We start from the raw sequence: 16,618 nt of genomic DNA, 5'->3' as shown, positions 1-16,618 counted from the left end.
GAAATAGGACTCATGTCAATGAAGGTCAATTTTTTTGCCTGTCTTAACTATATCCTTTGAACAGATAGAGCAGTGCATCTAAAGAGCCACATTTATCCTATACTCTATTTGTGATTCTTCCATGGTTCTTGGACCTGTGGTTTCACAGTGACTATTTTTAAGTGGTTTAGTAAAGCCCAGATGTTTTAGGCCAAATGTCTTGCAGACTAAAATTCTCTATTTGAGCATCTTGATCATCTGTGAGGCTGCTGAAAGTCTTCAACTCCCACTAAAATCAATGGGAATTGAGAATAATCAGCGTTTTCCACAATCTAGGTCTTTATCCACAGGACTTGGACAGCAAAAGTTCCATATAGCCCTGCCAATCATCCCTGACCTGAAGGGACCTCTCCCCCCACTGATACATTGTTCACTGGCTTCATTGCTGGTATGGTTATCAGTGGTGCCAAGTGTGATGGTGTTTTTTAATTACTGACCTCTAAAACAATCTACTCAATGTCACACAATCTAAAGAAGAGCTTGTCTTAGGGTAAAGCCACTGAGGCCCGTATTCCAGGCAGGGCCGGCTCCAGGCACCAGCCCACCAAGCTTGTGCTTGGGGCGGCACCTGGAGGGGGGCGGGGCGGTGCTCCGGCCACCGGGGAGAGCGGGGCCCCGGCCAGGCTCGCCGCCCTCCCCCCCGGCGCCCTCCCCTCGGCCGGGGCTCGCCGCACTCCTCCCAGGGCTCCGGCCGCCCTCCCCCCTGGCGCCCTCCCCCCGGCCCCTGGGGCGGCAAAAAAGCCAGAGCCGGCCCTGATTCCAGGAGTGAAAGGATCTGTATCCTAATGTCGTCCTCCTTCTTAAAACAGCAGGTTTTCCCAAAGTGAATTTATAGGAATACTTTCACAAGTGCTCTTATGTGAACTACAAAGTTTCCTCAGCTGTTTTTCTTTGTGTGAATGCTTTTTGTTGTTTGTTTGTTTGTTTGTTGCAGAGAGAGCTGGTCTACTTTTTTAATCTCTGTATTGCTAATTCATTTAGGATTGCCATGGCATCCTAATATGAAATGGATATTTTCACATTGTCATGTTTATTTTAACTACATACACCTTTATCCCTCGCTGTCCTCTAAAATGTGCCTAGCAATGAAGTGAATGCTGAGTTACCTAGCAATGAAGTGAATGCAGTCTGACTCCTATAAAGAAAAATACAATTTGACTTGTGTAAACCAATGATCCTTCTTGAACTACATGAACTGCAGAAATTGAGTCAAACTTTTACATGTAAGAATTCCTTGAATTTAGCATAGGCTTAGGAACCAGATTCTGACACCTTTACTCCATGAGTGCACTCATTGGCTCCAAAAGCTTGATGGAGCCACTCATGTAGTAATAATGCTATTTAGTATAAGTAAGAGTGTTAGAATCTGACAGCTGTTATGTTAACATATAGGAGATTGAAAACTGCTTAGATTTTGTGATTATAAAAACAGCAAATTTTGTTGTTCTAAAAATCTTCAATTCTCTGAAAAAATCTGGATGTATCAGATCCATCCAAAAACAAAACTAGGACTCTAAGGATTTTCATGCAGAATGAGTTGCTTTATTAACCTATCTTGTTTAGCGAATCCCCTAGCTACCTGTATTGTCACTTTATTACAGACTATTTAATAGATGTGAAACTGTAGTCTACCAAGGCAGGGCACTTCTTTTAGTTAAGTAAGGTGTCTTATCGGTAGGGATAGATATGACTAGTGGCTTAATTTTTGAATAGCCTATCAAAAGTTGTGAAGAGGAAAAGAAAAGCAAGAGAGTGGAAAAGAAATGATTGTGTGGCATTTGTAGTATGCTTCAAAATGTAACATTTAGCATTTTTTTAAACTGGCAGATTAATTTTCTGAAGACTGAAATGGAAAGGAAGAGCAAAATGATCAGAGATCTCCAGAATGAGGTAAGAGAGATATTTGATTGTCAGCAAAGTATTTTTAGAGTGAATTTTAAAGAAGTCTCAATATTTGAACAACATTGAATGCACTTTAGTTTGTTCTGTGAGATTAAACCAAGAAAGGAATAGTGGTCAAATTGTTAGTATATTTACAAAAAAGGCACAGGTTTTCAGCTTTGTTTTACTTTCTGGAATTGTGAAATTTTCCATGTTTGCTCAGATTTATTCTATTAAGACATGATATGAGATCGTACAGGTGCAAACACTCTTTTTATCATAGTATTCTACCTTTATTTTTGAGTACATAACCTTGAAACACTTAATGGCGGTTTATGTGTAATCCTATAAATGCTGGCATCAGAATTAAATTAGAGCATTTTGAATATATAAACCTCCTATTTTACTGTAGTGAGTATTTAACATATACCTGATTAAGAGAGATATAGGTTGAAATTAAAAATGGTGGACGCTGCAGTGCCTGATTGTTTCACATACTGTATCTGCAACAGAGTTACTATCAGGTATAGATCATTTTATTTCTTGATTCATATAGTATCCAAAAGAAGTGTGAGTCAGGTATAGTGAACTAGCTAAGGCCTGGTCTACACTAGGCTTTTATGTCGACTTTAGCGCCGTTATATCGAATTAACCCTGCACCCGTCCACACCAGGAAGCCATTTAGTTCGACATAAAGCTCTCTTTAAATCGATTTCTGTAATCCTCCCCAACGAGAGGATTAGCGCTAAATTCGACATGGCCATATCGAATTAGGCTAGGTGTGGATGGAAATCGACGGTAATAGCTCCGGGAGCTATCCCACAGTGCACCACTCTGTTGACGCTCTGGACAGCAGTCCGAGCTCGGATGCTCTGACCAGCCACACCCCCGGGAAAATTTGAATTCATTTTCATTTTCCTGTCTGGGCAGTTTGAATCTCAGTTCCTCTTTGGACATCGAGGGGAGCTCAGCAGCAGTGGCAACTATGCAGAGCTCTCCAGCAGAGATGGCCGTGCAATCCAATAGAAAGAGGGCCCCAGCATGGACTGATCGGGAAGTCTTGGATCTCATCGCAGTGTGGGGCGATGAGTCCGTGCTTTCAGAGCTGCGCTCCAAAAGAAGGAATGCTAAGATCTACGAGAAGATCTCCAAAGCCATGGCAGAGAGAGGCTACAGCCGGGATGCAACGCAGTGCCGCGTGAAAATCAAGGAGCTGAGACAAGGCTACCAAAAAACCAAAGAGGCTAACGGACGCTCCGGATCCCAGCCCCACACATCCCGTTTCTACGAGGCACTGCATTCCATCCTGGGAGCGGCCGCCACCACTACCCCACCCCTGACCGTGGACTCCGAGGATGGGATCATGTCCGCGGCCGGTTCCTCGTCGGACATGACAGCGGACGGGGAAGATGAAGAAGGAGATGAGGAGGACGAGGCAGTCGACAGCGCTGGCACCGCTGATTTCCCCGACAGCCAGGAGCTCTTCATCACCCTTACCGAGATCCCGTACCAACCGTCCCCATCCCTTACCCCGGACACAGAATCAGGGGAAGGATCAAGCAGTAAGTGCTGTAAACATGTAAACATTTATTTAAAACAGAACGGTAATATTTATACTATTAACAATGTATATTTATAAAAGTGCTGTAAACTAGTAAAAAAATAATCAGGTACAAAACAGGAATATTTACAAAGGTAACAAATGGGTTTTCATGATTTCTCTGTCTTGGCCTCTTCTCAATTTAGTCCCAAGTGTTTTAAAAAATTTTCACAATGTCCGTTACTCCATGATTCCCAGGCCCAAGACGCTCCACTCCATAGTCCCAGTGCACCTACGCGAAAATCCGGTCAATGTGGCCGGGGATCGACGAGAAATCCTCGTAGGAGAACTCCTCGTAGGTCTCGTGGAGGTAGAGCTCAAGCCTGTTGATCAGGTTCCGGGGTAGGGCGATCTTAGTGGGCCCTCCGTGGTAGCAGACATGTCCCCTCCATGCCACAATCAGGTACTCGGGGATCATGGCCCGACATAGCATGGCGGCATACGGCCCCGGTTTCTGCATGCTTTCCCACAGCATGCGTTCTCTCTGGGTGTCCGGGATCCTCAGGAGGGTGATGTCGCTCATGACGCCCTGCTTTGAATTAGGGAGGGGAATGTTAGTATTGGGACTGCTTTACAGCCACGCGGTGGAGGGAGAGGGGCAGCATACAGGGATCTTTCCCTGGGACAGCCGCGAGGGGGTGGGACAGGGGCAGAGTTGATGCTGTCCTGATTGCTGGCAGCAGAGACTGGCATTGCTTTCAATGTGAAAGGAGGCCAGTGCTACTGCTGGAGTTTTAAGCAGCCACAAGTCTGCGGCTTACCATTATTGCCCGCTCCAGAAGTTCAGGTCTCCAGCCACAGTTCTCTGAACACTCCAAGACCTCCGCAAGTCCACAGGCACTGAAGGCGACGGCCGAAAATTCGACCTTGTCCTGAGTGCGCATGTGAGAGGTGCAGTGCATGGTCTTGTTCACAGAGAAAGACTAGGTTCTTTGTATACAATTTCATTTATCTGTCTCAGGAATTCACTCCCTTTTCACAATTCACACAGACACATCTGCGACTGTCTCCCAACCCAGCCTCTCAGCACACTCCCAGAGGCTAGCGCAGATTAGGCGGAGGAAGAAGAAGACGCGTGAAGACATGTTCTCAGAACTAATGGACTGCTCCCGAGCCCAGGCAGCCCAGCAGACACAGTGGAGGGAGAACTTGTCACAAATGCACCGAGCAGTCATGGAACGGGAGGAGAGGTGGCGTCAGGAGGACCAACAGGCTACTGAAAAGCTGCTTGGACTAATGAGGGAGCAAACGGACACGCTCCGGCGCCTTGTGGATGTTCTGCAAGACCGGAGGCAGGAGGACAGAGCCCCGCTGCAGTCTATCTGTAACCGCCCTCACCCGCCACCAAGTCCCACACCACCCTCACCCAAACTCCAAAGAAGGAGGGGCGGCAAGGGCCGTTAAAACTTTCAGTCAACCCCTGCAGACTGCTCTAGCACTAGAAGGCTGACATTCCCCAAAATTTCATAAGTCCTTTCCCACCCACCTCACAGAAGCCCCCGTCCAAGTTTCACACCCCACGTTTCATGTCTGGTTCGCAATAAAATGTTTGTTTCTGTCCATTACTGTTTCAGTCAGGTTCTTTTGAGGGAGAGTCTGTCTGGAGGGGGGGAAGGGGCTTGGTAATTGGGCAGGACAGTGACCTTTAGCAGGGTACAGAGGCGGTGTCAGGTCCAGCATCAGGACACATACACAGTGCAGTCACTGGTTACCCTGGTCAGTCTGGGAGGTGTTTTTCATGTTCTCCATTGAAATAACCAGTCCACCAGTGCGGAGCCTGTCATTCCGGGAGTTTAGAAGCATCATTTGCATCAGAACACTGAACCCGCCCCCCCGCCACAGTCTGCGTCCCCGGTTTAAAATATTCCCGCGAAAACAGCAATACAGACAACGGTGTTCATTAACAAAATCGAAATGATTTTATTTTTTGGGAAGGGGAAGGGGGTGAAGGGGGTATGTAACTGGAGAGGATAGTCAAAATGAACTGGGTAAAGAAACGGGGGCAGGTTCAGCTTCTCTGTCCACAAACTGAAAAGTCACTGGTTGCCCTGCTCACTCAGGAACCTAGCTTTCAAAGCCTCCCGGATGCACAGGGCGTCCCGCTGGGATCTTCTAATGGCCCGGCTGTCTGGCTGGACGTAATCAGCAGCCAGGCTATTTGCCTCTAGCTCCCACCCCGCCATAAAGGTCTCCCCCTTGCTCTCACACAGATTGTGGAGCACACAGCAAGCTGCAATAACGATGGGGATATTGGTTTCACTGAGATCACAGCGAGTGAGTAAGCTTCTCCATCTCCCTTTGAGACGGCCAAAAGCACACTCCACCACCATTCTGCACTTGCTCAGCCGGTAGTTGAACAGTTCTTTTTCTGTGTCCAGGGCGCCAGTATAGGGCTTCATGAGCCAGGGCATTAGCGGGTAGGCTGGGTCCCCGAGGATGACTGTAGGCATCTCCACATCCCCAAGAGTTATTTTGTGGTCTGGGAAGTAAATACCTTCCTGCAGCCGTCTAAACAGACCAGAGTTCCTGAACACACGAGCGTCATGAACCTTGCCCGGCCATCCGACGTAGATGTTTGTAAACCGTCCCCGATGGTCCACCAGTGCTTGCAGCACCATTGAAAAGTAGCCCTTTCTATTGATGTACTGGCTGGCCTGGTGGTCCGGTCCCAGGATAGGGATGTGAGTCCCATCGATAGCCCCTCCGCAGTTTGGAAATCCCATCGCGGCAAAGCCATCTATGATGACCTGCGCGTTTCCCAGGGTCACTACCTTTGGGAGCAGTACCTTGACGATTGCCTTGGCTACTTGCATGACAACAACCCCCACGGTAGATTTGCCCACACCAAAGTGGTTCGCGACTGACCGGTAGCTGTCCGGCGTTGCAAGCTTCCAGAGGGCTATGGCCACTCGCTTCTGGACAGTGAGGGCTGCTCGCATGCGGGTGTCCTTGCGCTTCAGGGCAGGGGACAGCAACTCACAAAGTTCGAGGAAAGTCCCCTTCCGCATGCGAAAGTTTCGCAGCCACTGGGATTCATCCCAGACCTGAAGCACTATACGGTCCCACCAGTCCGTGCTTGTTTCCCGGGCCCAGAATCGCCGTTCAACAAAATCCACATGCCCCATTGCCAACGTCATGTCCTGGGCGCTGGGGCTCGTGGTTTCTGACAGCTCTGTGCCACTCTCCGACTTCAGGCTCTCACGGCGGTGCCGTAGCCTCCTCGCCCGATTTCTCTGCATCTGCCTCAGGGAAAGGTGTATGATAAGCTGCGAGGTGTTGAGAACGGCCACAAGTGCAGCGATGGTCGCAGCGTGATCCATGATCGCAGTGCTGTGGCGTCCGCGCTGTCACTGACCAGAAAAGTGCGCGAACTGATTTCCCGCCGGCGCTTTCATGGAGGGAGGGAGGGCGTTAGTGACGGACGGATGACGACAAATTTTTTTTACCCAGAAGGCATTGGCGGCTCGACCCAGAATTCCGATGGGCAGCGGGGACTGCGGGAACTGTGGGATAGCTGCCCACAGTGCACCGCTTCCAATATCGACGCTCGCCCCGTTAGTGTGGACTCACAAAGTCGAATTACTGTCCTTAGTGTGTCCTTAGTGTGGACACACACGTTCAACTTTGCAATATCGATTCCACATATTCGATTTAAGTAAAATCGAATTACCCTCGTAGTGTAGACATACCCTTAGATTTACACCAAGGTTGCTGTTTCAATGTTCTGTATCATTTATCAGCATTCAGCACCCTTACCTGAGGATATAGAGAAGCACAGTTTTGTAGCCCCAGAGATGAGATGAAAGGAGAACATTAAAAAATAAGGCCTTCTATCACTACTATGGATTTCCTGTCTCTTACTAATAAATTCCGTTCCAACTCTTCTTAAATCAAACAACTGGCATGCAGTATTGTCTGCACATGGAACAATCGTGATAGATATTTAGCTATGTAGGTTTGGCACACAGGTTTTTTTTCAATTGCTTATTTTAACTGACCCTCGAGGTAGCCAAATGACATTTCATAGAGAGATAGAGGGGAAAAAATGCTTATTATCCCCATTTTGCACATGAGGAACAGAGAAGTTAAGGTCACACAGGAAGTCTGTGGTAGATCAGGGTATGGAAACCAGGTCTCCCAAGTCCTAGGCTTATGCCCTAACCACTGGACAGTCCTTCCTTTCCCTTATAATTTACTTATTATATACCAGTCAATTTAAGTGAAGGTATCTGGCCCTAAGTCAAAAGGTGGAAGTAACTGTCTACAAGTATTTGAAGGGTGTAAATAACAAAAAGGTAGGAAAAACTGTGTAAAGAGCTTCAGTGGGGGTAACTGAAGGGAATTAAGTATCTGTAAATTTAGAATCAGTACAACTTACCATTTCTTCATAGTGAGATCTAATATATAGTGTGAAATATTCTGTCAAGAGAAGAGAAAGCTCCATATTTCCTATAATTTAAAAGTTTGACTGGACAAAGTCCTTTAGAAGATGCAAGGAAAAGATGTTGGTTGGAAATGATTTAGTAGATGATTTAGAACATCCCACCATCTATGATGCTTCTCTGATTTCATTGTATGAATTATGTCATTTTATTATGTAAATGATATTATGTCAGATATTCATTTAGGGTGAAAATCTGCCTCCCATCCCTCTGTACAGCTGAATGGCCAAAATGCAATTTTCATGGTGCCAGTTAGGGGACTGAGAATTGGAGAGAGGCAATGCAGGGGAATATCCTATGTCATTAGCATATGGAAGGGGCTTATGGGTGGGCTGGAAGTATGACCAGTGCTCCTCCAAACACTTCATGGACCCACTTGTCATGACAACACATGCATCCTGAATCCAGGTCGATCCATTTTCTGACCACCTGTGTTGGTATTTTGAGCAAACTTGTCCCTTAGGAGATTCACTGTTCATACAGAATCTGTAGTAATTAATAAACATTGTTAATGTTTAGTAGCTTTTCCTTCTACTGTAAAGTAGATGCATTTTCTTTTAATTGAAAAACATATTAATTATTTCTGTAATACAAAATGCCATTTTAAAGACTCCCATTAGAAAAAGTTCTTAGAGACCTTCAGAAAATATATAGAATCTACAGTCTAAAATATTGGTTGATTTTAAAGACATTAGGCATGAAATCCTGGCTCCCTTATATTCAGTGGCAAAACCCCCATTCACTTAAATTAAGCCAGGATTTCACCCTAGTTGTTTTGCAAATGAAGAGTGTACATTATATATGGTTCAGTAGGTTTAGTCTAAATTACTATTTTAGTTCCTTATTTAGGGCCTCATTTTACTTCAATACATCCCAGAAGAAGGCAAGAAAAGATGGAGAAAAAGGAGAATGAATAAATGAAAAAGACAAATAGAATAAAGTGTACCAGTCTACCATACCTGTTCTAGGCATCAGTTGGTCTATTGCAGTGGTTCTCAAATTTCCATGTACCAGCCTACCATTGCTAGTCTATTCCAATGTTTTGCAAACAATTAAGTCCATTTTAGCAGAGGACTTATGCTTGTGCTTGAGTAGTGTCTTGAATAGCCTATGGTCTTTGGACTGACAGTGGAATGAAATGTTTCAGAACAAACAGGGGCTAAGAGAGGAAAGGAGATGCATATCAGAGAGTCTCTCAAAGCAGCTCACAGAACAAAAAGTATGATAACCCTCAGCTCCTTAATTTTCACCTGCTATTTTCCCTTCAGTGTAGCTGAAGTATGAATTTCAAGTTGTAATTTTTCTATTGTTTGCGGAATCTTTTATCAAACCTTATCTTAACTTTGAAAAGTAAGAATCTTTGAAGTTGTCTGGAAGAAAAGTTAAAAGTAAATTAGTGACCGCATCTATGGCATATTCTTTGGGATATATTGTCAGCATTGGGCATGGAGATCTAGCCCCGTGCTTTCTGTACCTGCTAACGATTATGTTCTCCAAACCGAAAATTTTACCTTTTCTGGTGTGCTTGGCTTTTTTCAATTAAAAACTAAATATTTTCAATTTCTTGTAAAATATTCTGCCCCCTCCCCCAAAAGGGATGGTATGTCTGGCTATAATTTTGAGGTTGCAATGATTTACGTTGGAGAAATAGGGTTATAAAAGGTTAAATTGTAGTATTATCTTTATTTTCCCATTGAATAACAGAAAGCTCACCACTTTCTGTTCCAAATGCAAAGCAAACTTCTACCTCACTTTTTTGAAAAACAGATATATCATATTATGCCCACATTTAAAACTTACACAAAAATGACCAAATCATGCACACAGTTTAAAACATACACATAAAAACATAACATATCATACATAAATTAAAATTAAAAAATAGGTTCACACTCAAATTTCCCTTTAGGGACCAGAAGCGGGAGAGAATGAGCCACAAGTGGCAGATGCTGGTCATGTTGCTTATTGCCACAGTGGAAAATACTCAGATACCACAATAATGGGTATGATATAAGAACGTGAATAGCATAGGATATGGGGATGTATTTTTGTAATGCCAGCTTTATATTTGCCATAATAAGAGACAAACAGGCCAGTGTTAATATTAGTCATCTTGTATATACCTTATTTTATTTTTAAACTGGCAATGCAAGGAGAAATAACCCCATTGTGACTTACCGCAAATATTTTTTTCCACATATTAAGTTAGCCTTGTCTGGTGTTTACAACTCATAATCCTTTTTGAAGCCTTGATTCTAGATAGTGAAGAGCTACAACCTTCAGTGCACTTTTATATTAGCTTACATTAACGTAATAGGAACATTTGTTACCCACAGGCACCTGTGAGACAATTTCATTTTCCACCTGCACTCCCACAAATCTCTCTGGACTGGGAATAGCGTTTGAATAATTCTCCGGGACTGGAGCAACATGTGTATGCTTGTTCCACAAAAAATGCTTTCTAAGGAGAGTTAAAATGTGAAAATATACAATGTAGCCATGTAATTGCTCTAGGGCTGTACATGCCATTTTAACTGAACAATACAAAATGTCTAATAATTTCTGGTACATCTGATTTTTAAAGAACTTTCATTAGATTACCTCAGAAATCAATATAATTCAATGGCCTAAAATGCAGGTTTTTTTAAACATCCCTACTGTTTTGAAAAGACGTGTCTCGATTTGGATGGTCTCACTTTGGCTGGATTCCTGTTTTAAAGTTTCTTCTCCAAGCTCAAGAGCAGAAGGAGAGCTCAGCAAGCCCGTATTTCTTTTTCGTAAACAATTATGATATTCTATTGATAATAGAAGATAGACAATGAACACATTACAAGCTTATCCCCAAAACTGAGAAAGATGTATTAGATTTGGGCTAATGTTTCTTTCCTTAACTAGGAAAAGAAGATGTGAGTGGAAATCTAGTTACATGCTCATTGGCTTTGTATGTTCATATGGCAAGAAATGGGACCTATTTCAAGGACCATGGAACAGAAGCTGATGAAGTTAGGCATGCATCTTAAATATGAGATCAGTGTTTCTCCATCTGCAAAGAAATGGAGGGAAAAGTTATATTCAGATAGCATTCAGACCAGATAATAGTGTTGTAGCTGCATTGCTCCCAGGATAGTAGAGAGAGACAAGGTGAGTGAATGCACTAACCCCTAGGCTATAGGGTATTCAAGGATGGTACTCTTAATGCATCATTCTACCGTATCAGAATTGTCCACTCACAGTGGTGTTAGCTCTTTACATCCACTTTACTGTCCCTTTCCGCAAATGTAAAGGACTGCACAGGCTTCAAGTCCGTGGTGAATCAGGCCCTAACGGTATTAGCACAAGCAACTTCAAGCCTATACCACAAACATTGTACATTGCTTTGTAATACACTTTATTTTAACATAAGAGGACCAGATGATGCTATCAGTATACCTCAAGCAGTAAAGAAACATGATCTACTAAAATGATTTTCTTGCAATACATTTGAAACCTTGCGTAGCATTCAGGAATGGTGCTTATTGCTAAAACTGCCCTGAAAATCAGCATAGGCAGCTGATGCTTAAACCTTCCTGAATACTGTCCAGAGAAAGACTGAAAGACTTGTTATCTTATCTGCTGCAAAACTAAAGATAAAAAAAAAAGAATATATCTTTGTTCCATGAAAAAGATTTGTCTTCCAAAAGAATCTTTATGGATATTTTTTCCATTACAGACCAAATTCTAGTCTTCAGTGACACATGTAATCCCACTAAATTGAATGGGGTAACTAAGAACAGAATTTAACCCAACTGGAATCCACTTTCTATCTTGCCTTTCATCCCAGAACAACAAATATTTATTTATTTTGCCCACCTCTTACATTTGCTTTCTTCCACAATACGTTATCATTTGTTTAAGAATGCATGTCTGAGTTCTGCCTGTTGAAGGTGTATTCATGAGTTGGGAATGGGTTAACTCAAGCTCAGGTCTTGGCTGCCTTTTGGATTCTGTGTAGGTACAGGTACATATAATCCAAAAGAAGTAATACATATTTAGATTTAATTCTGAACCAGAGAGGAATCAGGCTACCAGTGCAGATAGTTTATATATTCACTTATGTCTTCCTTTGTTTCTCCTGGCTTATGCCGTTCTCTCTCTGAATTCTTGATTGATTTTTGGATATTACTGTACAGTATATTTCGGTTATTGCACTTCCTGATTCTTTCTTCACAGAAGAGGATTTAGCTGTTTTGATACTGGAGAGACAATCTCCCAAGTGCTCAGAACAAGTTGGGTCTGGTGGGTGTGGAGTGTTAGTAACTCGGGAATCCTATTTCTTGGGGATTGAAACTTCAATTCAGTATAACAAACGAAGTTCAACAGACCATGGAATCTTGTCCATATCACAGGGTCCTTAATAATTGCAATCTAAATGGCTACTACATTTTTCTGTTTTGACCTTTAATCTTTTAGATGCTTTGGGATTAAATCTGCCTTTTCTAATGTAACTTGTCTTGTTATGCTTGTCTGATTTCATCTACCAGTCATAGAAAGGCCTCTCTCAATACTCCAAGAGAAATATTTCATTAATATATCTAAAGTTTAAACCAGATGTAGTGTTAATACCTTTCCTAGGTAGATCGTTAGACTTTTATTGCCGGATGGAAGGGCTTGATGTTCAATCCCTCTTTCTATAGTAATTTATTTTGGGGGATTTTGTAACCAAGGGCGTTTGTGCTTCTCAATTTAAGGAGGTGTTGGCTCAGCGAAATTAATTTGAAGCCAAGGGAAGTCACAGGAGTTAGTCCTGGAAGATTTAGATCTTATTTTTGTCTCTGACACAGATATCGTGGGCAAATAATTTAGTCGCACTTTTTTTTAAAGAATCCTCTAGTTTGGAATTACAGTTGTAAGGTTCCAAACCTGTGTCATGAAGGGTTGGATGATCAGAGAGGCTGAGCACCCACTATCCCAGCTAAAATCAGTGGGAGCTACCTCAGCTCAACATCTCTGAAAATCAGACCTTATTCTATGTTTCAGGGTTGGCACCCACACACTGAATACTTCAAAGTAGTTCTCACTGCTGAAAATGTTTGCATCTGTGCCTCAGTTGAACCATTTATGAAATAGGAATAATAGGTTAAATGGAATCCTAGTGTAACTCCATTGAAGTCAATAGAGTTATATCAGGGATAAATTTGGATCAGTAATACTGAGCGAGAGGCAGCATGATGCAGTGAATGGGGACTGGAGTGGGAGTTGGGTGACCTGGGATCTGTACCTGGATGTGCCACTAACTTGTTGTGTGACCTTTTCTCTGTCATGTGTATTTAAACTATAAGCCCTTCAGAGCAAAGACTGTCTCTTACAATGTGATTTTACAGCAACTAACACAATGGGGCCTAAATCTTGGTTGGGGCCTTTTGGGGTATGTCTACACGGAAACTGGGAACGAGCCTCCCAGCCAGGATAGACAGACTCATGCTAGCTGGGCTCAAGCCAGTGCACTGAAAATAGCAATATAGCCATTGCGGTTTGCACTGGGACTCAGGCTCTCAAATTCACCCTGGCTCCCTAGGCTTGAGAGCCTGAGCTCCAGTCCGAGCTGCAAAATCCATCCTGCTCTTTTTGATGTGCTAACTCAAGCCCAGCTAGAGTGAGTCTGTCTACCCAAGCTGGAAGGCTCACTCCCAGCTGCACTGCAGACATACCCTAGGTGCTACTGTAAAATAAATAAATAAATTATGAGTATTGTGAGATTCAATGTTTTAATATTTGCAAAGCCCTTGGGAACATCAGGGGAATGCTGCTTGTCAAGGCAAAGTGTATGTAACACAGTGATTGTAATTCATTAGATTGTAGACTCTTCAGGGGCTATGTTTTCCTATGTCCCTGTTCTGTGCTTAGCACAACAGGATCCTGATCCTCACTGGGCAGTACTGCTATACTTCTTCTAATGCTAATAATACCAACTTTTTATGTATTCTTGGACTCTGCATAAGGATTCTGGGTGCTCTCTTGAGTCATCATGTTACTGGGTGCTTGAACACTGTATGAATGCCCAGTGCTGAGTCATACTAGCAGATGCCTTTGTTTAGCTTTCACTAGGCGGTATGACAGATTTGCAAATTAGAGATGAAAAATATATCAAAGATATTGTTAATCAAGTTACTATTTAAGTTAACAACTGGATGGGGAGGATCAGAGAACACTCTGGGAGAAAAAATATACTGGCTCTATTAAGTCTTCAGCCATGCCCAAAACCCCATCAGAAATGGAGTGGGAGGAATATGTTGGCAATTTAGTGTCACTGATGTGTCCCTGTTCTTCTTGAGAGAGAATAACTTGGTATTGCTAGAAATCATAACTCTCACCACCTAAATAGGTTCTAGAATCAGAATGCAAATAATTCACTTTCCTCCTCCTTTAAAACTAAAGATCAATAAACAAAATATTGTACAACAAGAAGGCATCAGGTTTCTCAAGAGAGAGAACAAAATAACTTATATATGCTCTTAATGGAACTATAGAACTTCATGTTTATTAATAGCCCTCAAATGTTCCAAGTTTGATATAGAAATAAAAGGTTTAAATCTTGGGGAAAGAGTACAATAAAAGGGCATGAATCGGAGAGGAGAAAGAGAATAAAATGCGAAGCAAAGAGAGAGGAGGTGTTGGGGGGGGGGGCGGAAAACTGACACAGGTTTAGTATATTATGTTTTCAAAATAGCGTGAGAAGTGATGGAGGATAAACTCATTCCAAAAAAGCAAGTGTGTCTCTCACACACATAATTAAGACAGAACAACGAGATCAAGACAAACATGTAAAAGATGAAAAATGGATTATTGTAATCTTTGACATTTCTTCCATTAACTCAAGTGATCTTTTTCTAACATAAGCAGACACAAGGAAAATCTACCTGATTGATGTGGGTTTTTTGTTTTAAACCCTAGAACAAATCCTTTGAAATATTTTCATTTTCCTCTGATCATACAGCTGGATGTCTTACTCTTGAGATTCTTACCTACAAGATATCTTTTTCCTCACCATTTATTTTGTATATAAAATTTTCATATACTTCAGGAGGAAGGAGTCTGACAGGGCAGTAGTTAAGGCTGTTTTACTGGAATTGTGTTCAAGCAGTAGTCTAATGGTAGCATGGTCTAATAGTCTGAGCAGGTCACTGGAAGTCAATATTATGTTTCTTTTCCAGCTTCCAACCTTGAGCAGATCACTTAACCTCATTGTGTATTAGGATATTTAGGTATAAAAGGGAACTAATAATACCAGTCTTGTGGAGTTTTTGGCAGGCATGTATATTGTGCCCCTCAATGGCCTGTCAAAATCCACTGATATCAATGATTCTTTATTTATTGAGCTTTGGATCAGGCCTGATGTTATATAAGTGAATTACTTTGACTAAAATGAAAAATTGTATTATCACAAATCAAACCACACTGTGTCTTATCACTATAGCGTACTGATGATATACTGTATTAGAGTTTCTTGATGGTCATATGTATGAATATTAGACTTCTGAATGATTGCCGTAGACAGTATATTAAGTTGTTTGGATAAGAAAAACGGAACTCTATAGATGGATGATTTGGCCCCTTTTGCTGCCTAAAAATATTTTAGCAACTGATTTTACTTGCCAGGACTGTATGTGGAGCAGCAAATTTTAAGTAAATATTAAAGAATAATCTGAGAATGCTAATGTTGAACTCCTAAATATATCACTGTGCTGCCCACAGCAAATTCCATAGCTGAGGGTTCTTTACTTAGGCTAGTCTACAGCCATTCACCACTGAAATGGCACTAGAGACAGACAGCAAGAGCTTTTCAGTTGAATGCAACTATTGTGATTTGTGCAGTGTAGTTGTACCCAGGTTGGTCCCAGGATATTAGAGAGACAAGGTTAGTGAGGTACTAACTTTTATTGGACCATTTTCTGTTGGTGAAAGAGACAGGCTATGGAGCCATACAGAGCTCTTCTTCAGATCACTGTTGTGATGAGTAAAGGAAATCTCAAAGAAAGCCATTTTCCAGGCCATTCAAGTCCTTGTAGATGATGATAATCACCTTAAATTGTCCCAAGATATAAAATGGAATCTAGTGCTGAATGCAGAGCATAAGAATTGTGTTTATTACATCTTATCCTACTTCAGGGGTGGTAAGTGTGCCTTTTGCATTAGCTGAAAAGCTCAGCGAGATCTCCAGGAGTCGCCCTATATAGACCATATGACAATCTACCTACGATGAAAAAGGCATCAATAAACTGCTGATGGTTACATAAGACAGGAAAGGTTATAGTCTCCATGGCAGCCAAAGATAGTAAAAGACATGACAGACATTAATAGGCCTGGAATTCCAGGAACTCCAGTGTACCGAGTAAGACCCCCAAAAATTCATTCTACAAAGATGAAGTGCAGGGTATTAATATTTGTAAAGTCCTATTAGATATTTGGATGAAAGGTGATTTTTATCATTCTTATTACTAATAATAATTATTATTAATAATAATAAAATGCTAACAGCCTACTTTAAATCAAAGGCACAGTCACTTATCAACTATTGCAGATCCATTGGGATATCATTCCACAACAACTGTTTGGAAATGCTACAACTATGAATGGTGTCAAAGGCAGGATGCTGTGTCAACATGCAGTAATAACACTG

The 16,618-nt window shown here is 42.2% G+C and overlaps 1 protein-coding gene across 3 annotated transcripts in view; it reads left to right on the top strand.

Moving 5' to 3' along the window:
* LUZP2 (leucine zipper protein 2) overlaps positions 1-16,618 on the top strand; it is a 353,967-nt gene that overhangs the window by 188,173 nt on the left and 149,176 nt on the right. For all 3 annotated transcript variants that reach the window (XM_026651368.1, XM_026651367.1, XM_026651366.1), the window contains exon 5: positions 1,867-1,929. In XM_026651368.1, coding sequence (XP_026507153.1) covers positions 1,867-1,929 — 63 coding nt within the window. The remainder of the gene's footprint in view (positions 1-1,866; positions 1,930-16,618) is intronic.

This window comes from Terrapene carolina, unplaced genomic scaffold, assembly GCF_002925995.2.
Source record: "Terrapene carolina triunguis isolate 2854851 unplaced genomic scaffold, T_m_triunguis-2.0 Scaffold96, whole genome shotgun sequence".
NCBI classification, from domain to species: Eukaryota; Metazoa; Chordata; order Testudines; family Emydidae; genus Terrapene; species Terrapene triunguis.
The sequence above is the reverse complement of the archived record's forward strand: the minus strand, read 5'-3'. Positions and strand labels throughout refer to the sequence as shown.